General features: G+C 47.7%; 1 protein-coding gene across 1 annotated transcript in view; it reads left to right on the forward strand.

The window, feature by feature from the left end:
- The window catches only part of LPAR3 (lysophosphatidic acid receptor 3), a 75,488-nt gene that overhangs the window by 23,994 nt on the left and 35,917 nt on the right, over positions 1 to 15,577 (forward strand). The window contains exon 2 of the mRNA XM_036256955.1: positions 1,650 to 2,406. Coding sequence (XP_036112848.1) covers positions 1,671 to 2,406 — 736 coding nt within the window. The 5' untranslated portion in view covers positions 1,650 to 1,670. The remainder of the gene's footprint in view (positions 1 to 1,649; positions 2,407 to 15,577) is intronic.

Raw genomic sequence — 15,577 nt, forward strand, 5'->3', positions numbered from 1 at the left:
TGTATGGAGTTATCTGATATTGGCAATTAAGTACTGGTGAATTCTGCAAAAATAATTTTTGTTTAGTTGTTATTAAAATTGAGTCTCCCTTCCTTGTCATTTAAAAGCACTAGGACTATTTTTCTCTTGAGACCACTCTCAGTTTTATTTTCAGCATATAAAGTGAAGTGCTTACCTTTCATTTGCTACAGCAGAGGGGTACCTGTCTAATTCATTCAAAAGTATCATGTCATTAAGATGTAAATAAAAAGGAGACTGCCTAACATACCATTTCTGTTTTGTAGGACTTCAGATTGATATCTGATATGCTTATCCTGGTTCTGTATGTGGTGTTGGATTTCAGAATTTATAAGAACCTTAAAAGCTGGGGATTTCTATAAAGCCCCTGCTGTTAGAGACGCTTCATTTCCGGCAGTGAACTGCTCAGTGCCCAAGCCTCCTGGGTCTCCAGCAGATAAATTGCAGCCTCATTGCTTATGAGGGAGTCCACAGTTCTTCTCCCCAGAAGCTAGATTTGCAGGCCTTCAACCCCAGTCTCTTTTGATAGGACCTTTCCTGGCTATTCCCAGACCCTTGTGAGGCAGAACACCTGGTCTTCCCGCCAAGCACAGAAGACGGGGTAGTCTTAGGGCCTCTGCTCGGCCCTTCGTTGGCCAGAATCCCTCACTTTTGGGGTCTAAGAGATCTTGTCCTGAGAGTAGTATCTTCCCTGTCTGCCTGAGACCCCAGTTTGGGGTCTACTTTCAGACTTGTGTCCTGAGGACTTGCCCTCGCTTGGCAGGTATGTTCTCATATCCTTGGAGGTCTGCCCAAGCCCCAGATCTCAGCCTTGCCCATGGAGGCCTGTTGAAGGGAGCCCAGGGACGGAAACTGACTCCAAGTGATTGAGTTGGAAAATCCAGTAAATAAGTTCACGCTGGTACAGTTTGGATTAGGAGACTAAGAAAGGAGTAACAGAAAGGTAAGGAAGGAGCACTGAGACCAGTCTCCAGCCCTGCACCACCTGCTTAATAAGTGAGGGTTGTCATTGTAGCTCGAAACCAAAAGACGGCAAAAGCAGGATCAGGACTGGAATCAGAGTGGTGGAAAATTGAACTCTTGGGGAAGCCACTTGGTCATGTGAAAAGTAACTCAACCCCCGTTATCTTGGCAAGAATGTGCCTGGCATTGCCAACCTGCCTTTGATTAATGAATAGAACCCATAAATAAGAAATGAGCTGGAAACCACCAGGAGAAAGCATGCATATGTCGTGCTGTTATTGTTACCAGTGCAGCCTGGATACTGCAGGGCCCGGAATACTTGACTTATTGCTGGCTCCATGATCACTTATGTATTGGTTGATTCGGCCAGCCAGTCAGCCAGCATTCAGCGAAGGTCTGCCGTCAGGCAGCCAGGGCAAATGAGACCTGGGGTTATAGTGGTGACGTAAATCCTCTCTCACTGAGCTTGCACCTAGGCCTGGAAACAGACACCAGTTACCAGTGTGAGACAAACGCTGTGATAGGAAATCAGGGGCGAGGGTCCCAGAGGAAGGGACATCTCCTGAGGTCTGAAGGATTGAGAGGGGCTGGCCAAACAAGGGGCAGTGAGTGGTTTATTGATTGATTTTGCAAAGAATGATTTTGTTTTTTCTTTAATTTTCTTCTAGGATGTTCAGTCCTTCTCCACAATGAATGAGTGTCACTATGATAAGCAGATGGACTTCTTCTATAACAGGAGCAGTGCCGACACTGTCGATGACTGGACAGGAACGAAGCTGGTGATTGTTTTATGCGTTGGAACATTTTTCTGCCTGTTTATTTTCTTTTCTAACTCTCTGGTCATCGCGGCGGTGATTAAAAACAGAAAGTTTCATTTCCCCTTCTACTACCTGTTGGCTAACCTCGCCGCTGCAGATTTCTTTGCTGGAATTGCCTATGTGTTCCTGATGTTCAACACTGGCCCCGTTTCAAAAACGTTGACTGTCAACCGCTGGCTCCTCCGCCAGGGGCTTCTGGACACTAGCTTGACTGCCTCCCTGACCAATTTGCTGGTGATTGCCGTGGAGAGGCACATGTCAATCATGAGGATGCGGGTCCACAGCAACCTGACCAAAAAGAGGGTGACGTTGCTCATTTTGTTTGTCTGGGCCATTGCCATCTTTATGGGGGCGGTCCCCACACTGGGCTGGAATTGCCTCTGTGATATCTCCGCCTGCTCTTCCCTGGCCCCCATTTACAGCAGGAGTTACCTCATTTTCTGGACTGTGTCCAACCTCGTGGCCTTCTTCATCATGGTTGTGGTGTACCTGCGGATCTACATGTATGTCAAGAGGAAAACCAACGTGTTGTCTCCACATACAAGTGGCTCCATCAGCCGCCGGAGGACACCCATGAAGCTCATGAAGACGGTGATGACTGTCTTAGGTAAGAGGAACCAAGAGAGCCATTATTCCCATTCATTCAGCAAACATGTATTGAGCACCTGCTGTACACCAGGCACTTACTCGGTATGGGAATGCAGCAGTGAATGAGAACAGACATAAGTCCTTCCTGCCTCAAGCTTTTACTCTAGTAGCGGAAGACAGCATGAGTGTCCTAGTCAGGAGAAGCAAAGTAATTTTATAATATGTTTTACTATAAAATATATAAAATAAGAGGTTGATGAGTCTCATTGGGAAAAATAAAGCAGGGAAGGGGGATGAGGAGTGCCAAATAGGTACAGTTTGCAAATCTAAAAAGTGCTGTGAGGGCCGGCTTCATCTAGACCAGGGCTGACCCGCAAAATCATCACCAGCTAACATCACACATCTCACTGAATTAGCCTGACCAAATACAGCAGGCTAGCTTGTTGTTGTTACTCCTCACCTGGGGATATTTTTCCACTGATTTTTTTAGTTAGAGTGGAAGAGAGGAAGGGAGAGAGAGAAAGAGAGAGGCATCGATGTGAGAGAGACACATTGATTGGTTGCCTGCCACAGGACCCTGAGCGGGGTCAGGGATTGAACCTGCAACCCAGGTACATGCCCTTGAGCGGGAATCAAACCCGCGACCATTTGGTCTGAGGGCCAATGCTAACTGCTGAGCCAGACCTGCCAGGGCTAGCAGGCTAATTTTTAAGTTGATAATTTTGTATGGCCCATGAATGATGTTATAAATATCCAAATGGTCCTTGGCAGAAGAAAGGTTCCCCACCCCCGATCTAGAGGATGACTTTTGAGCAGAGATGCGAAGGTGGTGCGAGAGCCACGCACATTGCTGTCTGGGGAAGGGTGTCCCAGGCGGAAGGCAGTAAGCACAGGGGCCCTGAACAGAAGGCGGCAGCGTGGCTGGAGTGCAGTGAGCAGGGGAGAGGAGGGGGTGAGGTCGGGGTGCAGTGAGCAGGGGAGAGGAGGGGGTGAGGTCGGGGTGCAGTGAGCAGGGGAGAGGAGGGGGTGAGGTCGGGGTGCAGTGAACAAGGGAGAGGAGGGGGTGAGGTCGGGGTGCAGTGAGCAGGGGAGAGGAGGGGGTGAGGTCAGAGTGCAGTGAGCAGAGGAGAGGGGGGAGGGGAGGTCGGAGTGGTTAGGAAGGGGCGGCTCCGATTATGTAGGGGCGGCTCCGATTATGTAGGGCTATACACTTAGCATAGGACTTTTCTGAGTGAGATGAGAAGCCACTGAAGCCTTTTGAACAAGGAGTGACATGACCTGACTTAAGTTTTAATGGCTTCTCTTTGGCTGCCGTTTTGAGAAAACACTATGGTTGGCAAGGGTAAATGCTGGAGAATTTCTTGCGAGGGTATTTCAGTACAGGAGAGACCACCGTGATGGAGAGCAGAGGGCAATTTGGAGGTCATGAGCTATGGTCAGATTCTGGATGTTTCTAGAGGGAGAGCTGATAGGATTTGCTGGCTGGTGAGGTGTGAAGGAAGGTGAGCGGAAGAGGGGCCGGTGGGGAGTGTTACTTACTGAGATGGGGAGGACAGAAGAGGGGGAGATGGGGGCAAGGTCAGGAGTTTGGTCTTGGACAAGCTAAGTTTAGGATCCTAACGAACACCTCAGTGGGGTCACTGAGTAGGCAGCTGCATGTGTGAATCAGGCTGGAGAGCTGTATTTGAGAGCCATTGAGAAAAGAAATGGTGTTTTAAACCACAAGACTGGACGATCTCCTCATGGAGAAGAGAAGAGGACCCAGGCCTGAGCCTCAGGACACCCCAGTATGAGGAGGAGGAGAAGGCAGGAACAGCCAGCCTAGAAGCCAAGAGCGGGAAGCCCCGAAGGACCAGGAGCATCAGCAGAGGTGACCCTCCTGGGCGGTGGAGACGGATGAGTTTATGGGCCTTAGCAGAGTGGTCATGTGTTAGTGGCCTCGAGAAGACTACATTCAGTGTAGCCAAGAGCCCAGTCCCAGCACAATGCAAAGGGACAGGGAGGAGAGGCTTCAGGACAGTTTCTGTGAGGTGTGCGCCCTGAACCGAGAAGACACATTTGGCGTGGAGAATATGGCCTTCATTTTGTTTACTCTGTGGAGGTGGCCTCTTGTCCCCCAATTCCAGTCCTGGGTTACAGGCAGAGTTTGCGATGTGTGGGCAGACAGGCACTTGTGTGGTTTCACAGGCCTTGTCTTGTGTCCGAGGCCTTTCCACACCAGGTGTGGTGGCTGCAGCGATGGAGACTGTTAGCGAGAGACCCAGGAGTTGATTCTGGTCAAGTCCCGATGAAGAGGAATTAAAAAATGAATTCTCGGGAAGCAACCACCGTGGAGGACGTAGGGCGTCTGCAGTGCGGTACAGGAAGCATCATGATGTCTCTGAGTCCTGGAGCTGCTAGGCAGGGTGCAGATCGGCAGGCGCAGGGCATGGCTGTCAGAATACTTTCCGACTCAGGGTTGATTTCACTGCATAGACATTTAGGTTGTGTTCCGTTTGTGTCAAACCTTGTCCTAAGTATTTCACATGTATTAACTCACTTGATGCTTGCGGCAACCCTGTGAGGTAGGTACTGCTGTGACCCCACTTACCAGATGAAACTGAGCAGAGTTCAAGCGGGACGCCCAGGGTCACTCAGCTGTCACTGGCGGAACCAAGACCGGCCAGCTGGCCTTCCGAGGCCGCATGTTGAACACCACACTCTGCAGCTAGTTTTGATTTGTTTGGACTTTTTACTGGGCTCGTCTTTGTCCTGTCTTCTGCTCTGAGCACCTCGTTCTTCTTTGAGTGCCTTGGCGAGAAGGTAGACAAGAAGAAAACAAGGGGTCAGTTAGTCACTGTTTCCACTCTTGAGCTAGAGAGGAAACTTTGGGTAAAGAGTAAACTTTGTCATTTATTGGTAGTGTGGATGGACTCGGCTACTTTCCCTGCTCAACTGGCAATCGTTTGCTTGGCTTTGTGTCTTGAGCATTTGCCTGCCTGATGAAGGGGAAAACTGTCTGTTTTCAGCGTATTATAGTCACACGCAGCATGAGGTGGAAAAGACTTTATTAATCCTAGGTGGAGGGAACAGGACTCTTGTGAGGCAGTCATGGTCACTAGCTTCGGTTTCGTAGGTAAGGTTGTCTGGACCATAAGGAAGGGTTTAAAATAAAGCAACCTGGTGGTTTTGGTAGATGTGGTATTGGATAAGGGAGAAACCTGAATAAACAGGGAAATTGCCAGGTGGGATAAGAGAAGTCGTGACACTGAAATGGAACCACACGGGGAGGTGGTTGATGAGAGGAAGACAGTTTGGTGTCCTGGATTGGGGAAGTGCGTCGGTGGTGAGACAGAGGGATCTGGTGGAAGACGGGAAGTTTAGGGACAGGGGAAATGAAACTGAGAGCTAGGTGGACTGGGGTTTTTAGACTTCTAGCTCCTGATTTCTTTGGATAACAGAAGATTTGGGTTTTTTGGCCCCAACTCTGTCATTTTCTACAAGGGTGATCTGAAACCCATTAGCTTACCTCTTTTAGGGGTTAAATTTCCTCGTATGAGATGGAATAGATAATCTTTTAAGTTTTTTCAAAGTTATAAAATTCAGTGATCCTATTATAACAAAAACCAAAGCCAACACAGTGTAGTGGATTGACTATGTATCAAAGTACAGAGTCTCCTTGCATGATGCATCTACCATAGTATCCATTCAGGGACGGAGCCCCTCAGGTGCTCTGTCAGATACAGGCAAGAATTTGGTTGCCCGAGACAAGTGTCTCCAGTGTCAGAAAAACAGCAGTGCTGGCGCCTGCATTGCAGTTGTCACTGGTTCTGAGTACATGGACATTAATAGCTTAATACTTATTGCTGTAATGATAACCTGATTTAAATATCTTCCTAATAAAATGCAAAATCTTTCTATTTACTCCTTACTATGTATGCTGTAAGAAGGGTTAATTTAAGATTAAAATTACTTATAAACACACCATCTTTTAAATATTAGAAAGTCAGTCAATTAACAAATACGTTAATCTTGTTAAACAGCATCTCAGAGGCAAAAGGTTGCATGAGTTCAATGAGCTGAATCTCATTTCAGAGGAGGAGGGAGGGATGGACAGGTCTGTAGAGTTTGGGGAAGGCTTCTTAGAGAGCTTGGGATGTGTTCTGAAAGGATGAGTGGGATTTGTGTGGGCAAGAGAGAAAAACATTCCAAGTAGGATAAACAGTATCATTAAAAGTGTGATAGGAGAAACATCTAAAGCTTGTGCAGCACAAGGAAAGCCCTGTGGAGCACAGATGCACATTGTGGTACAAGGGGAAATACTTCCACTTCGAGCTGGAGAAGTTTGGTTGGCTATCCTCTTTGGAAGGAGGGAGGTAGACCAGATGCCCTTTGTGTTTCCTTCCAGCTTGAGGATTTTAGTTGGACACAAAAGTATACAGAGCTGGATGGGGAGCAGATTCTTGCCTTGTTGAGGGAGGTGGTAGTAGTGATGATGGTGCTGTGAATTTTAAATCTGTGCATGATTGGAAAGGCATCTAGTCATTGTGTTCCCATTCTAGCAGCCCTGAGGCAGAATGCTTGCTCACTTCTGGGTGATGATGTGTGATGGGCTCCTTAAGTGAAAGAAATTGCTTATTGAATATTCTCATCGAAAAGACATTGGGGACATAAGATCTTACTTTCCACAGTGCACCAAGGTCCTGCCCAAGAGAGAGGCCTGTGTTTTGAAATTCTACTCGTCAACATGCCTAATCATCTGCAGCAACCAAACACACAAGAAAGCCCACGTGGAGACCTCCCCTTTTCTGTCAGACAACACACCATGTGAACTGTGCACGCAGGGATGTTTTGTTTCCCAGAAAATGGGCTGGACTTGCTCCTGTTTTGCAATGCCTTGAAATACAAAAGAAAAGAAAGGTTGAGGGAATTTGTGAATTATACTTTTGAAATCTTCCATGAACCTTCCTATGCCTTAAGGTGGTGTTTTTCAAAGCTTGTGACCCACTAGCAAATAATGAAATCAGTTAGGAGATTTTAACTGACACCTTTTTAAATGACATAAAATAGAAGAGAAAATATCTGAGTGCATTGCACGTAGTAGGTATTAAGTATTGTTTTTACAACTTTGTGTGTGTGTGTGTGTGTGTGTTAGATTATGGTATTTCTTACTATGGGCTATGGCCAAGAATATTTAAAACATCATGGTTTTAGGATCAAGGTTTCCTTTTTGGCCAAAAAGAACTGAACTCTTTAAAAAATATGAGAACTATTTAGTTAAGGAACTTTCAAAAGATTTGTGGTCATTGAAACAAAGAGTTGGATGTTTTTCTTCTCATTTCTCCCTCTCACCTCTGCACTTAGATCAATGCTAAATCTTGTTTGCCTTCTCTCGGGAGAGGAAGGAGGCAAGGTGGTGCTAACAAGAAACAATACCCGCCCGCAGTTCTCATGCTAGGAAATGGGTGAAGTTAGTACCATAATGAGCCTTCCTAGAGTACACTAGTAATCATACATGACATTTCTGCAACACTGTGTCCTTTCCAGCGTTTTAAATACATTGTTCTCATTGGTCTCACAGAAACCCTGCCAGGTAAGTGGGGATGACATTATCCTGTTTTCCTGCCACTCCCCTAGATGCACCCTGTACTCAGCTACAATTAATTATTTACAGTCCCTAGTTTTGCATCCCTAAGTCTTTGCACTTGCTGGAATACCTTTCCTCTCGTTCTGCCTGGGAAACTGCCATTCATCTTGTAAGACTCAACCCCAGGGCTTATCCTCTCTGAATCTTTCCTGTCCTGCCTCGGTAAATCTGATGGCCACCTCTGTGGGGCCACCTCTGTCTTGTCCATACTTTAATCAATGCACTTAATTGTTTATGTGCCTTTATTTTAAACTAGAATGTGCATTCTTTGAAGTCAGGGACTGTACCTTATCTATCTTTGCATATCTGACATGATCTGTGACACACTTGTTCAGAGATCATAGAATGGATAAAGAAGACTTAGGGAAGCTAAAGGGCTTTTCAAAGGTGGGAACTATCAGTGGGACCCAGGTTTCCTTGAATCCAGCCTGGCCTTTGGCAGGCTCCAGCTGTGGTATAACCCTGAGATCACAATGGCTGGGGAATGAGTGGCTATCTTGTTTTATAATAAGGGAGGCGGAGGTCTCAGATGACTAAGTGATAGTACTACATTGGGAAGAGGGAAGCAAATGAACATATTTTCGGTCTGCCTCTTACATGGGGGTCTGCATGTGATAAGCTTTTAGGATTTTATTTCACTTAATCCTCATAACAACTGCGCACATCTGTTTTATAGATAAGGAAACCTAGGTGGACTTAAGCATCTTGCCCGTAGACCCATACTGGTATAAATAATTATAGTTAATACTCATCATGTGCTATATGTGGTTCTGAGCATTTTACATGTTTTATTTCATTTAATCTTCTTGACAGCCCTATGATGGAAGTTCTGGTATTATTACCAGATGAGGAAATAGGCCCTGAGGGATCCAGTGTTTTGCCCATAATTAGAAGGAGAGCTGAGATTAGAGTCCAAGCAGACTAATTTCTAGGTAAGTTTACTTCTGTAAAGTCGCTTGATCTTTTGAAGTCTAGCTTCCTCTTGATCGGTTTTGAAGATTTTGCAGCCTCGGAGTAACAGTTATGACAATATCTCCCAGGAATGACAGTCCCACAGGCTTCCGACTTGATGTTCATTAAAGTCAATGGCAAGGGTAGGGGCTTTGGAATAAGGAGGGAACCAGATTTAAATTCCAACTTTGCCACTTCCAAGTTGTGTGACCCTGAGCAATGTACCTAACCTCTCTGTGACTTGGCTTCTTCATCCGAAAGTTGGGGATGATAATCAGGACCTCTGGCATGGCCAGTTTGGGAGGATACAATGAGATGAGACACATAAAGTACCTTGCATTGTGCTTGGCACTTAGTAAGTAGTACGCAACTTACATAATAAGTACTAAGGAGAGTAAGCTACTCTATTTAGGCCGAAGTTTGACCCTGAGGAACCTTGCCCTGTATTCAAGCAGAGTACCCTTTCCCCCCAGTAATGCCACAGGAACTGGAGAGATGGGGACTGGGGACCTACTGTGGGTGCCATAGTGATGGCAGGTGTTCTAATGTGGACAGGTAGACGGGAGGAAGCTAACTGGGTGTGCTTTGCAGTGGCTACTTGACAGCTGGTGAATGGCGCCAGCTTGATTCCTGGGGACCAGGGCCAGTCTGCACACGTGGTCCCCACAGAACTGAAAAGCATTTGCACTGCTAGTCCCTATAAACCAGCCCAGCCCCGGTGAGATTCTGTTAATGATTCCTGTCTCCGACAGATGATCGTTGCATTAATAATTCATTTCACTTTTGCAGTATTTATGAATAAAACATTATAAGCAAGACCCTGACCATCAAGCATTAGCTTAATAAGAATCCTGTCATCCAGCACCAACATCTTGTCTGTAGATCTTCAAGACAGTCTTCATACGAAACTGTCCTCATCTTGCTAATAAATTCTACCGGGATGCCTAGCCAGTCAGGTACCATTACCATCTCTACTAGGACGGGAAATTTGTCTTTTTCCGAAAAGACTGGGGACCAGAACCCAGACCTTAGATACTGTTTCTGTTTCCAGCCTTCATCAATGAAGTGCCCTTGCTCTATTTTTAAAAGGGGGGGGGGGGGGGGGGGGCGCGCACACACACACACACACACACACACAGGGCACACTCACTCACGTGCACACGCAGAAACCAGGAATCCAAAGAAGCTAACCAGAGTCCCTGGGAATTCTGAAACATTTGTTTTCAGCTTTTGTGGCCTTAGAGTGCTTTCTGTATCACAGAAGCCTGCTTTCAGTGTTTGCTGCCTTGCATGCCTTAGTAATCAAATATCTGCTTTAAAAAAAAAAAAGTTAAAGCTTTGCCTTAAGAAGTGCTGAGTGAGATGACCAGATTGCTGGCACACAGAGCTGTCTGGTTGCTGCGCAGTCATGTCAGAATGCTCATTCTCCCAGTCAAGTCACCCGGGCACCAATGCTTGGTACATTGAGTCCAGGGCGTTCGTACTTTTGTCTTGAAACAGCTACTTCAAGGAGCACCGTAGTGCAGACGTGCTCCTGTGCTTCAGACACACATTGCAACCAGGGCCTTGAGGGAGAGAAGCGTTTATTCCAGGGCACCCTGTAAACGAGTGAGTGCAAAAATACAGCCTGCTCCCCACTGCTTCTCCTGGCGATACAGTTTGACAGAGCCCTTGGGGTGGCGACTGAGAAACCTCAATGTCTGATGCTAGAAGGAAGACAGTTTCCAATAAATAAAAACGTCCCATCGTTGCACGCCACTCCATCCACCCTTCCACGTTGTCTCGCTTCCTGCCACTTCTTCCAGCACAGTTTTAGTCCTGTCCCCACCGCTGGACGGCTGTCTGTAGCCCTTCGCTGTCTGGCTCTTGGTCCTTCTTTTTCCTGCTTCGCTGTGGCAGATGCCTCCCTTTGAATCTGTGCAGAAGTCATTTTTCTGAGTCCTCGTCCGTGTGTCCGGCGTGATTGCTGCTCTGCCTTCCTGCACGTCCTTTGCAGCCCCGCATATCCCAGTGCACTCGGCTTTCACTCCCTCGCACTTCCTCCTTCAGAACTGTTCTCTGGCTTTTCTTCTTGTTAGAAACCTGAAACTCTCCTCTGCGGCTGGAACAAGCAGTTATTGAATATTTCCTGAGTGCAGGGTAAACAAACACTTCTCAAACTCTACCTCTTTCCCCCCAACGTTACGGAAATGACTGACCAATAGAATTGAACACATTGCAGGTGTACAGTGTGATGAGCTGATGGACATGGACATTGTGGAGCGATGACCAAGATCAAGAGAATTAACACATCCTTCACCTCACATAATTAATTCGGTTTTTGTTTTTGGGGAGTGGGAATACTTAATACGTACTCTAAACAACTTTTAAGTATGCAGTACCATGTTACCAACTATGGTCATCACGTCGCACATTAGATCCTCAGAATTTGTAACTGAAATTTTGTACCCTGGGACCTACATCTCCCTGTTGCCCCTGCCCTACACCCTTGGCAACCACCTCTCTATTCTGGAAAACTCTACCCTGCATTTAGCAGTGCCCACCTTCCTCTCAACCTGTCAGTACCCTCAAGGTCCTACAGGGGTTCTCATTCTTTTTTTTTTTCTTTTAAAGTCCACATAAATGATAGCTTGCAGTGTTTGTCTTTCTCTGGCTTATGTCAATTAGCAGGGAAGTTCGATTACCCAACTACATCCACCCCTTCTGCCCACACCCAGCCTCCTGGGAGGGTCACCGTTCCGAAACTCAATACTGCTGTCCCAGGGCCTTGGTTTCTGCCAAAGGAGAGTGTGATCACTACCTGTCTCAACTCCGGGCTGACACCTGGAACAGCATGGTGCGTGCTGACCATGGTAGAATTTTATCAAACTCATGTGAACATTGTTTGTCCTTTTAAATTTTCCACTGGGAACTGCTGCATCTTGTGTGTAGCTGAAACAAACAGGTTGGGTGGGAATAGGGAGTCAAGGGTGTTTGCTGGAATCCCAGCCTATCACAGACCTAGGGATCCACACAGAAGCTGGGACAAAGAGCAGGCGAACCCGTAGTATTGGCTGAGGACACCACAGGCGAGCAGCCCTCCCGCCTATTCTGATAGTTGTTCCTCCAGTCCAGCCACTCACTCTCGCTCCCCACCAGATGGTCATTGTAACTCTGCAGAGTGTGAGAAGAAAGGATCCCATTACCTTGAGGAATCAGTAGCTGTTGAGAGATTTGCCCAAGTTCACCTTGTAAATCACTGCTAGTGTTGTGGCCAGAGCTCTGGTCTTCCTAGTTCCTGCTGCTTCTAGAGTCTGTCCCTTCGGACCTCCGTGAAGCACACCTGGCCTTGGACGCCTCCATGACCGAGATGCACAGCAGCGGTTGTTTGTTTCCAGCAAGGAGACACTTTACTGCCCATCTGTTTTCGGAAGAAAAAGAGAGTTCTGCTTTTTTTTCACTTACTCATTGCAACTATTTATTGAGTACCTACTAAGTTTTAGGCAGTCTGCAGACGGTAGCTGTGGCCTCTGCCCTGAAGGCACTGTGGGTCTGTGCTTGCTGTCGTGTTTCACGGTCAGGAGATCACAGGTCGCTGAGTCGGGTTGGCTCGTGTGCGAGAGAGATCACCCAGAGGCGGGTCTGCGCCATGTGGCTTTCCTCATATACAGCGTATAAGGAATCCTTTCTATAGGCTTATCTGAGGAAATAGGAAACTTACAAAAAGAAAAAGATAAAGAAATATACACAAGGGTCATGTGAGAGGAGTCCAGGCGAAAGACGCTGTGGATGGTCTAGAGACCTTGAAGAGGTGGGATTTGAGCCTGATCTCAGCGTGACAGTGGAGAGGGGAGGGCACGCAGATAGGAGGAGAGGCAGTGTGGGAGACAGGCGTGCACATACCTAGGGAGGCCAGACCGGGGCCAGGAGTGGGAAGCGGGACAGGGCAGATTCATTTCTGGACTAAGGGATTTGCAGAGTAATGGCAATATGGTTTGAGAGACGCACTGAAGCCAGAGAACAGAAGGTCTTGAATCCTCAGACAGTGTGGCCTTTTTTTCACACACCTGCAGAGAGCAGGTAGATATCATTGGTGTGTGAACTGGGCCTGGGGTGGGTATGATGCAATAGGGAAGGGTGGCACCTATGGCTAACTGGATGGATTCTCCTTTTGTTAAAACACCATGCAGGCCAAATCAAATAGGTCTTCGGCCCACAGCTAAGTTGCCTCATCTGGCAAGGGGAGTGCCTGTTGGGGGTACTGATGGGTTGAGAGGAAGGTGGGAGCTTCTAAAATGCAAAGCTGAGTTTTAGAAAGATGGGAGGTGGGTGGGAGAGAGAGAGAGCACGGGGGAGACTGCTGGGATTGGCCCAGGGCTCTATGGGTCATAGGTGGCTCAGGTGTCAGAGAGAGGCCGAGCTGGCCTGTCCTAGCAGGCACTGAAGGAAGATGCATCTGTCAGCAGTAGGCTGAGTCTACACAGGGCGGGAGGAGCAGCCTGGGAGCTGCAGGGGCTGCAGGGGAGCATCAGGGGAGCAGGACAGTGCAGCGTGAGCTTGCACAACTCCGGCAGGAGGCAGAGCTGAAAATAGCAGGAAGCAGGTATCCACCCTGGAAACTAAGACTCCTTAAAGCCTTTGAGCTTTGCCTTTTCTCACCTTCCTGCTAACTGAGAAAATAGAAGTCATCTGGCATGAATGTTCCTAACCCCCCTCCCTTCACCAGCTTACCCAACCTGCAAAGGCCCCCATCCCTACCTTTAGCTTTCCAGAGCCTACTGCTTCCAGCCTCCCTCGGAGCTGGCTCTCATCTTTATTATTGCTCTCCTGTATATTTCACCATTAAAAAATATACCCGTGACCTTACCTCCCCTTTCTAACGACTGCTCTGTCTCTCTCCCTCCTTGTATTATCCTATTAATACCTCAGACCATGGCGGGCCAGCTCTGCCCCTCCTGAGACTGTGCCAATGAAGCCAGCACAGCCCTCCCAGGTGCAGAATTGAGTGATCTGGCTTGACCTCCCTTATCCGCGGCTGCCTGCTTAAGTTTGATGGTTTCAGTTTGATGCTACAGTTTGATGGTTTCTTCCCCCTTCTGTTCCTTCTCTGTCTCTTGTCCAGTCTCTCCCATCTCTGGCCATCCCTGAAATGCCCTTTGGCTCCCCAAGTTCTCTCGAGGTGATTGCACTCCTGTGGCGAGGACCAATGCCTCTACGGGAATGCTTCCCAAAGCAGTGTCCATCCTCAGCCTCCCTCCGGAGATCCAGATCTGTTTCCAGATGCCTGATGCACACACACCCCAGGATGTTCTGCAGGCCCTGCAGACTCCGTCTTCCCCTGTAAACCTGCTCCACGTGATATATTGGGTGTCTGCCCCGCAGGTCCCTTCTGCCTTGCCCCAAACGGAACGCTTGGTAGGGCGCTCTCTCTCAACACCCGTATCCAGTTAGTCGACAAGTCTACTGGAGTGGTGTCTCCAATTTTACCGCATCCCTTAGGCTTAGACGAAGCCTCGCCATTCTCTTGCTTACCACTGTCTCTGCCTGGATTCCCTTCCCTGGTTTTTCCTGCCCCAGCCCTTCTCCCATACCCCCAGCTGAAGCATCTCCTTAAAAAGCACAGTTAACACTGTCTAATCTTTTCTTGGCTCCTGTTGCGCACTAGGTAAACCTGGATTCCTCAGCTGGCGTCACAAGGCCTTCTTCACAGCTCTATGCCCAGCCTTGTTTTCCAAACAGTCCCCTTCCCACACAGCCCAAGGCGTGCCATGCCGAGCTTCTCACCATTCTGCAGGGGGCTGTGTGCAGGGACGTCTCGATGCTGCTCTCGGTGTTTCTTAACGTGGCGAACTCTGTCCATCTTTCAAGATCCTTCTCTGGGATATTTTTGACTCCCTCAGGCAGCATTGATTATCCAGTGCTTCTATAGCACACTATATGTGCATAAAAATATTAGCTCGTTTTATTATGATGCATTCACTAAATGCTGGTGTCTCTTGTCGGGGACAGGACTGTGTCTTCATCTCCACAGTGCCTGGCACACAGCAGGTACTAAAAAATGTTTGCAAGAGGAACTAACAGACACATTCACTGGGTGGGTCCTAGGACAGGAGCAGAGCAGCTGCCCCAGCGCCGTCCTGTGCTGACCATAACCACAGGGTTGGTTCTACGGCCACTCAGGACCCTTTGCACTGACCCTGTGGTGTCATAACACGATTTGCTTCCTGGAATGCAGGACCCTATGCCCTGGTTCTCACCAGTGAGCTTCTCTTTTGAGCTGGGTGAGTTTGAAGAGAGTACCAGGTAATGATGGATTGACTTGCTAAGTGACCCAAAGGCAGAAAAGATTTTTTGCTAGTCTTGAGGCTACAGGTTGAGGAATCTCCAGAGAGTTCCTGGTGATTATTATGTCTTTAATTCCTCCATTCACAGGTTAACTGGTTGTTTGGGAGCTGGTTGCTTGGGCTGCTGACAGGACTGGGCCTCTTGGCAAAAGAGCAGGAAAAAAAGTGCCACTAAAAATACTGAAATATAAAGTTCTTTACTCTGCTCACACTGTGTGCTCCATTGTCCACCAGGCTTTACTTACAAAAAACACCAAAGAATTTATGTGGTATGTGCATAGCCCATGGAT

The sequence above is a fragment of the Molossus molossus genome, unplaced genomic scaffold (genome assembly GCF_014108415.1).
Source record: "Molossus molossus isolate mMolMol1 unplaced genomic scaffold, mMolMol1.p scaffold_m16_p_12, whole genome shotgun sequence".
Lineage (NCBI taxonomy): Eukaryota > Metazoa > Chordata > Mammalia > Chiroptera > Molossidae > Molossus > Molossus molossus.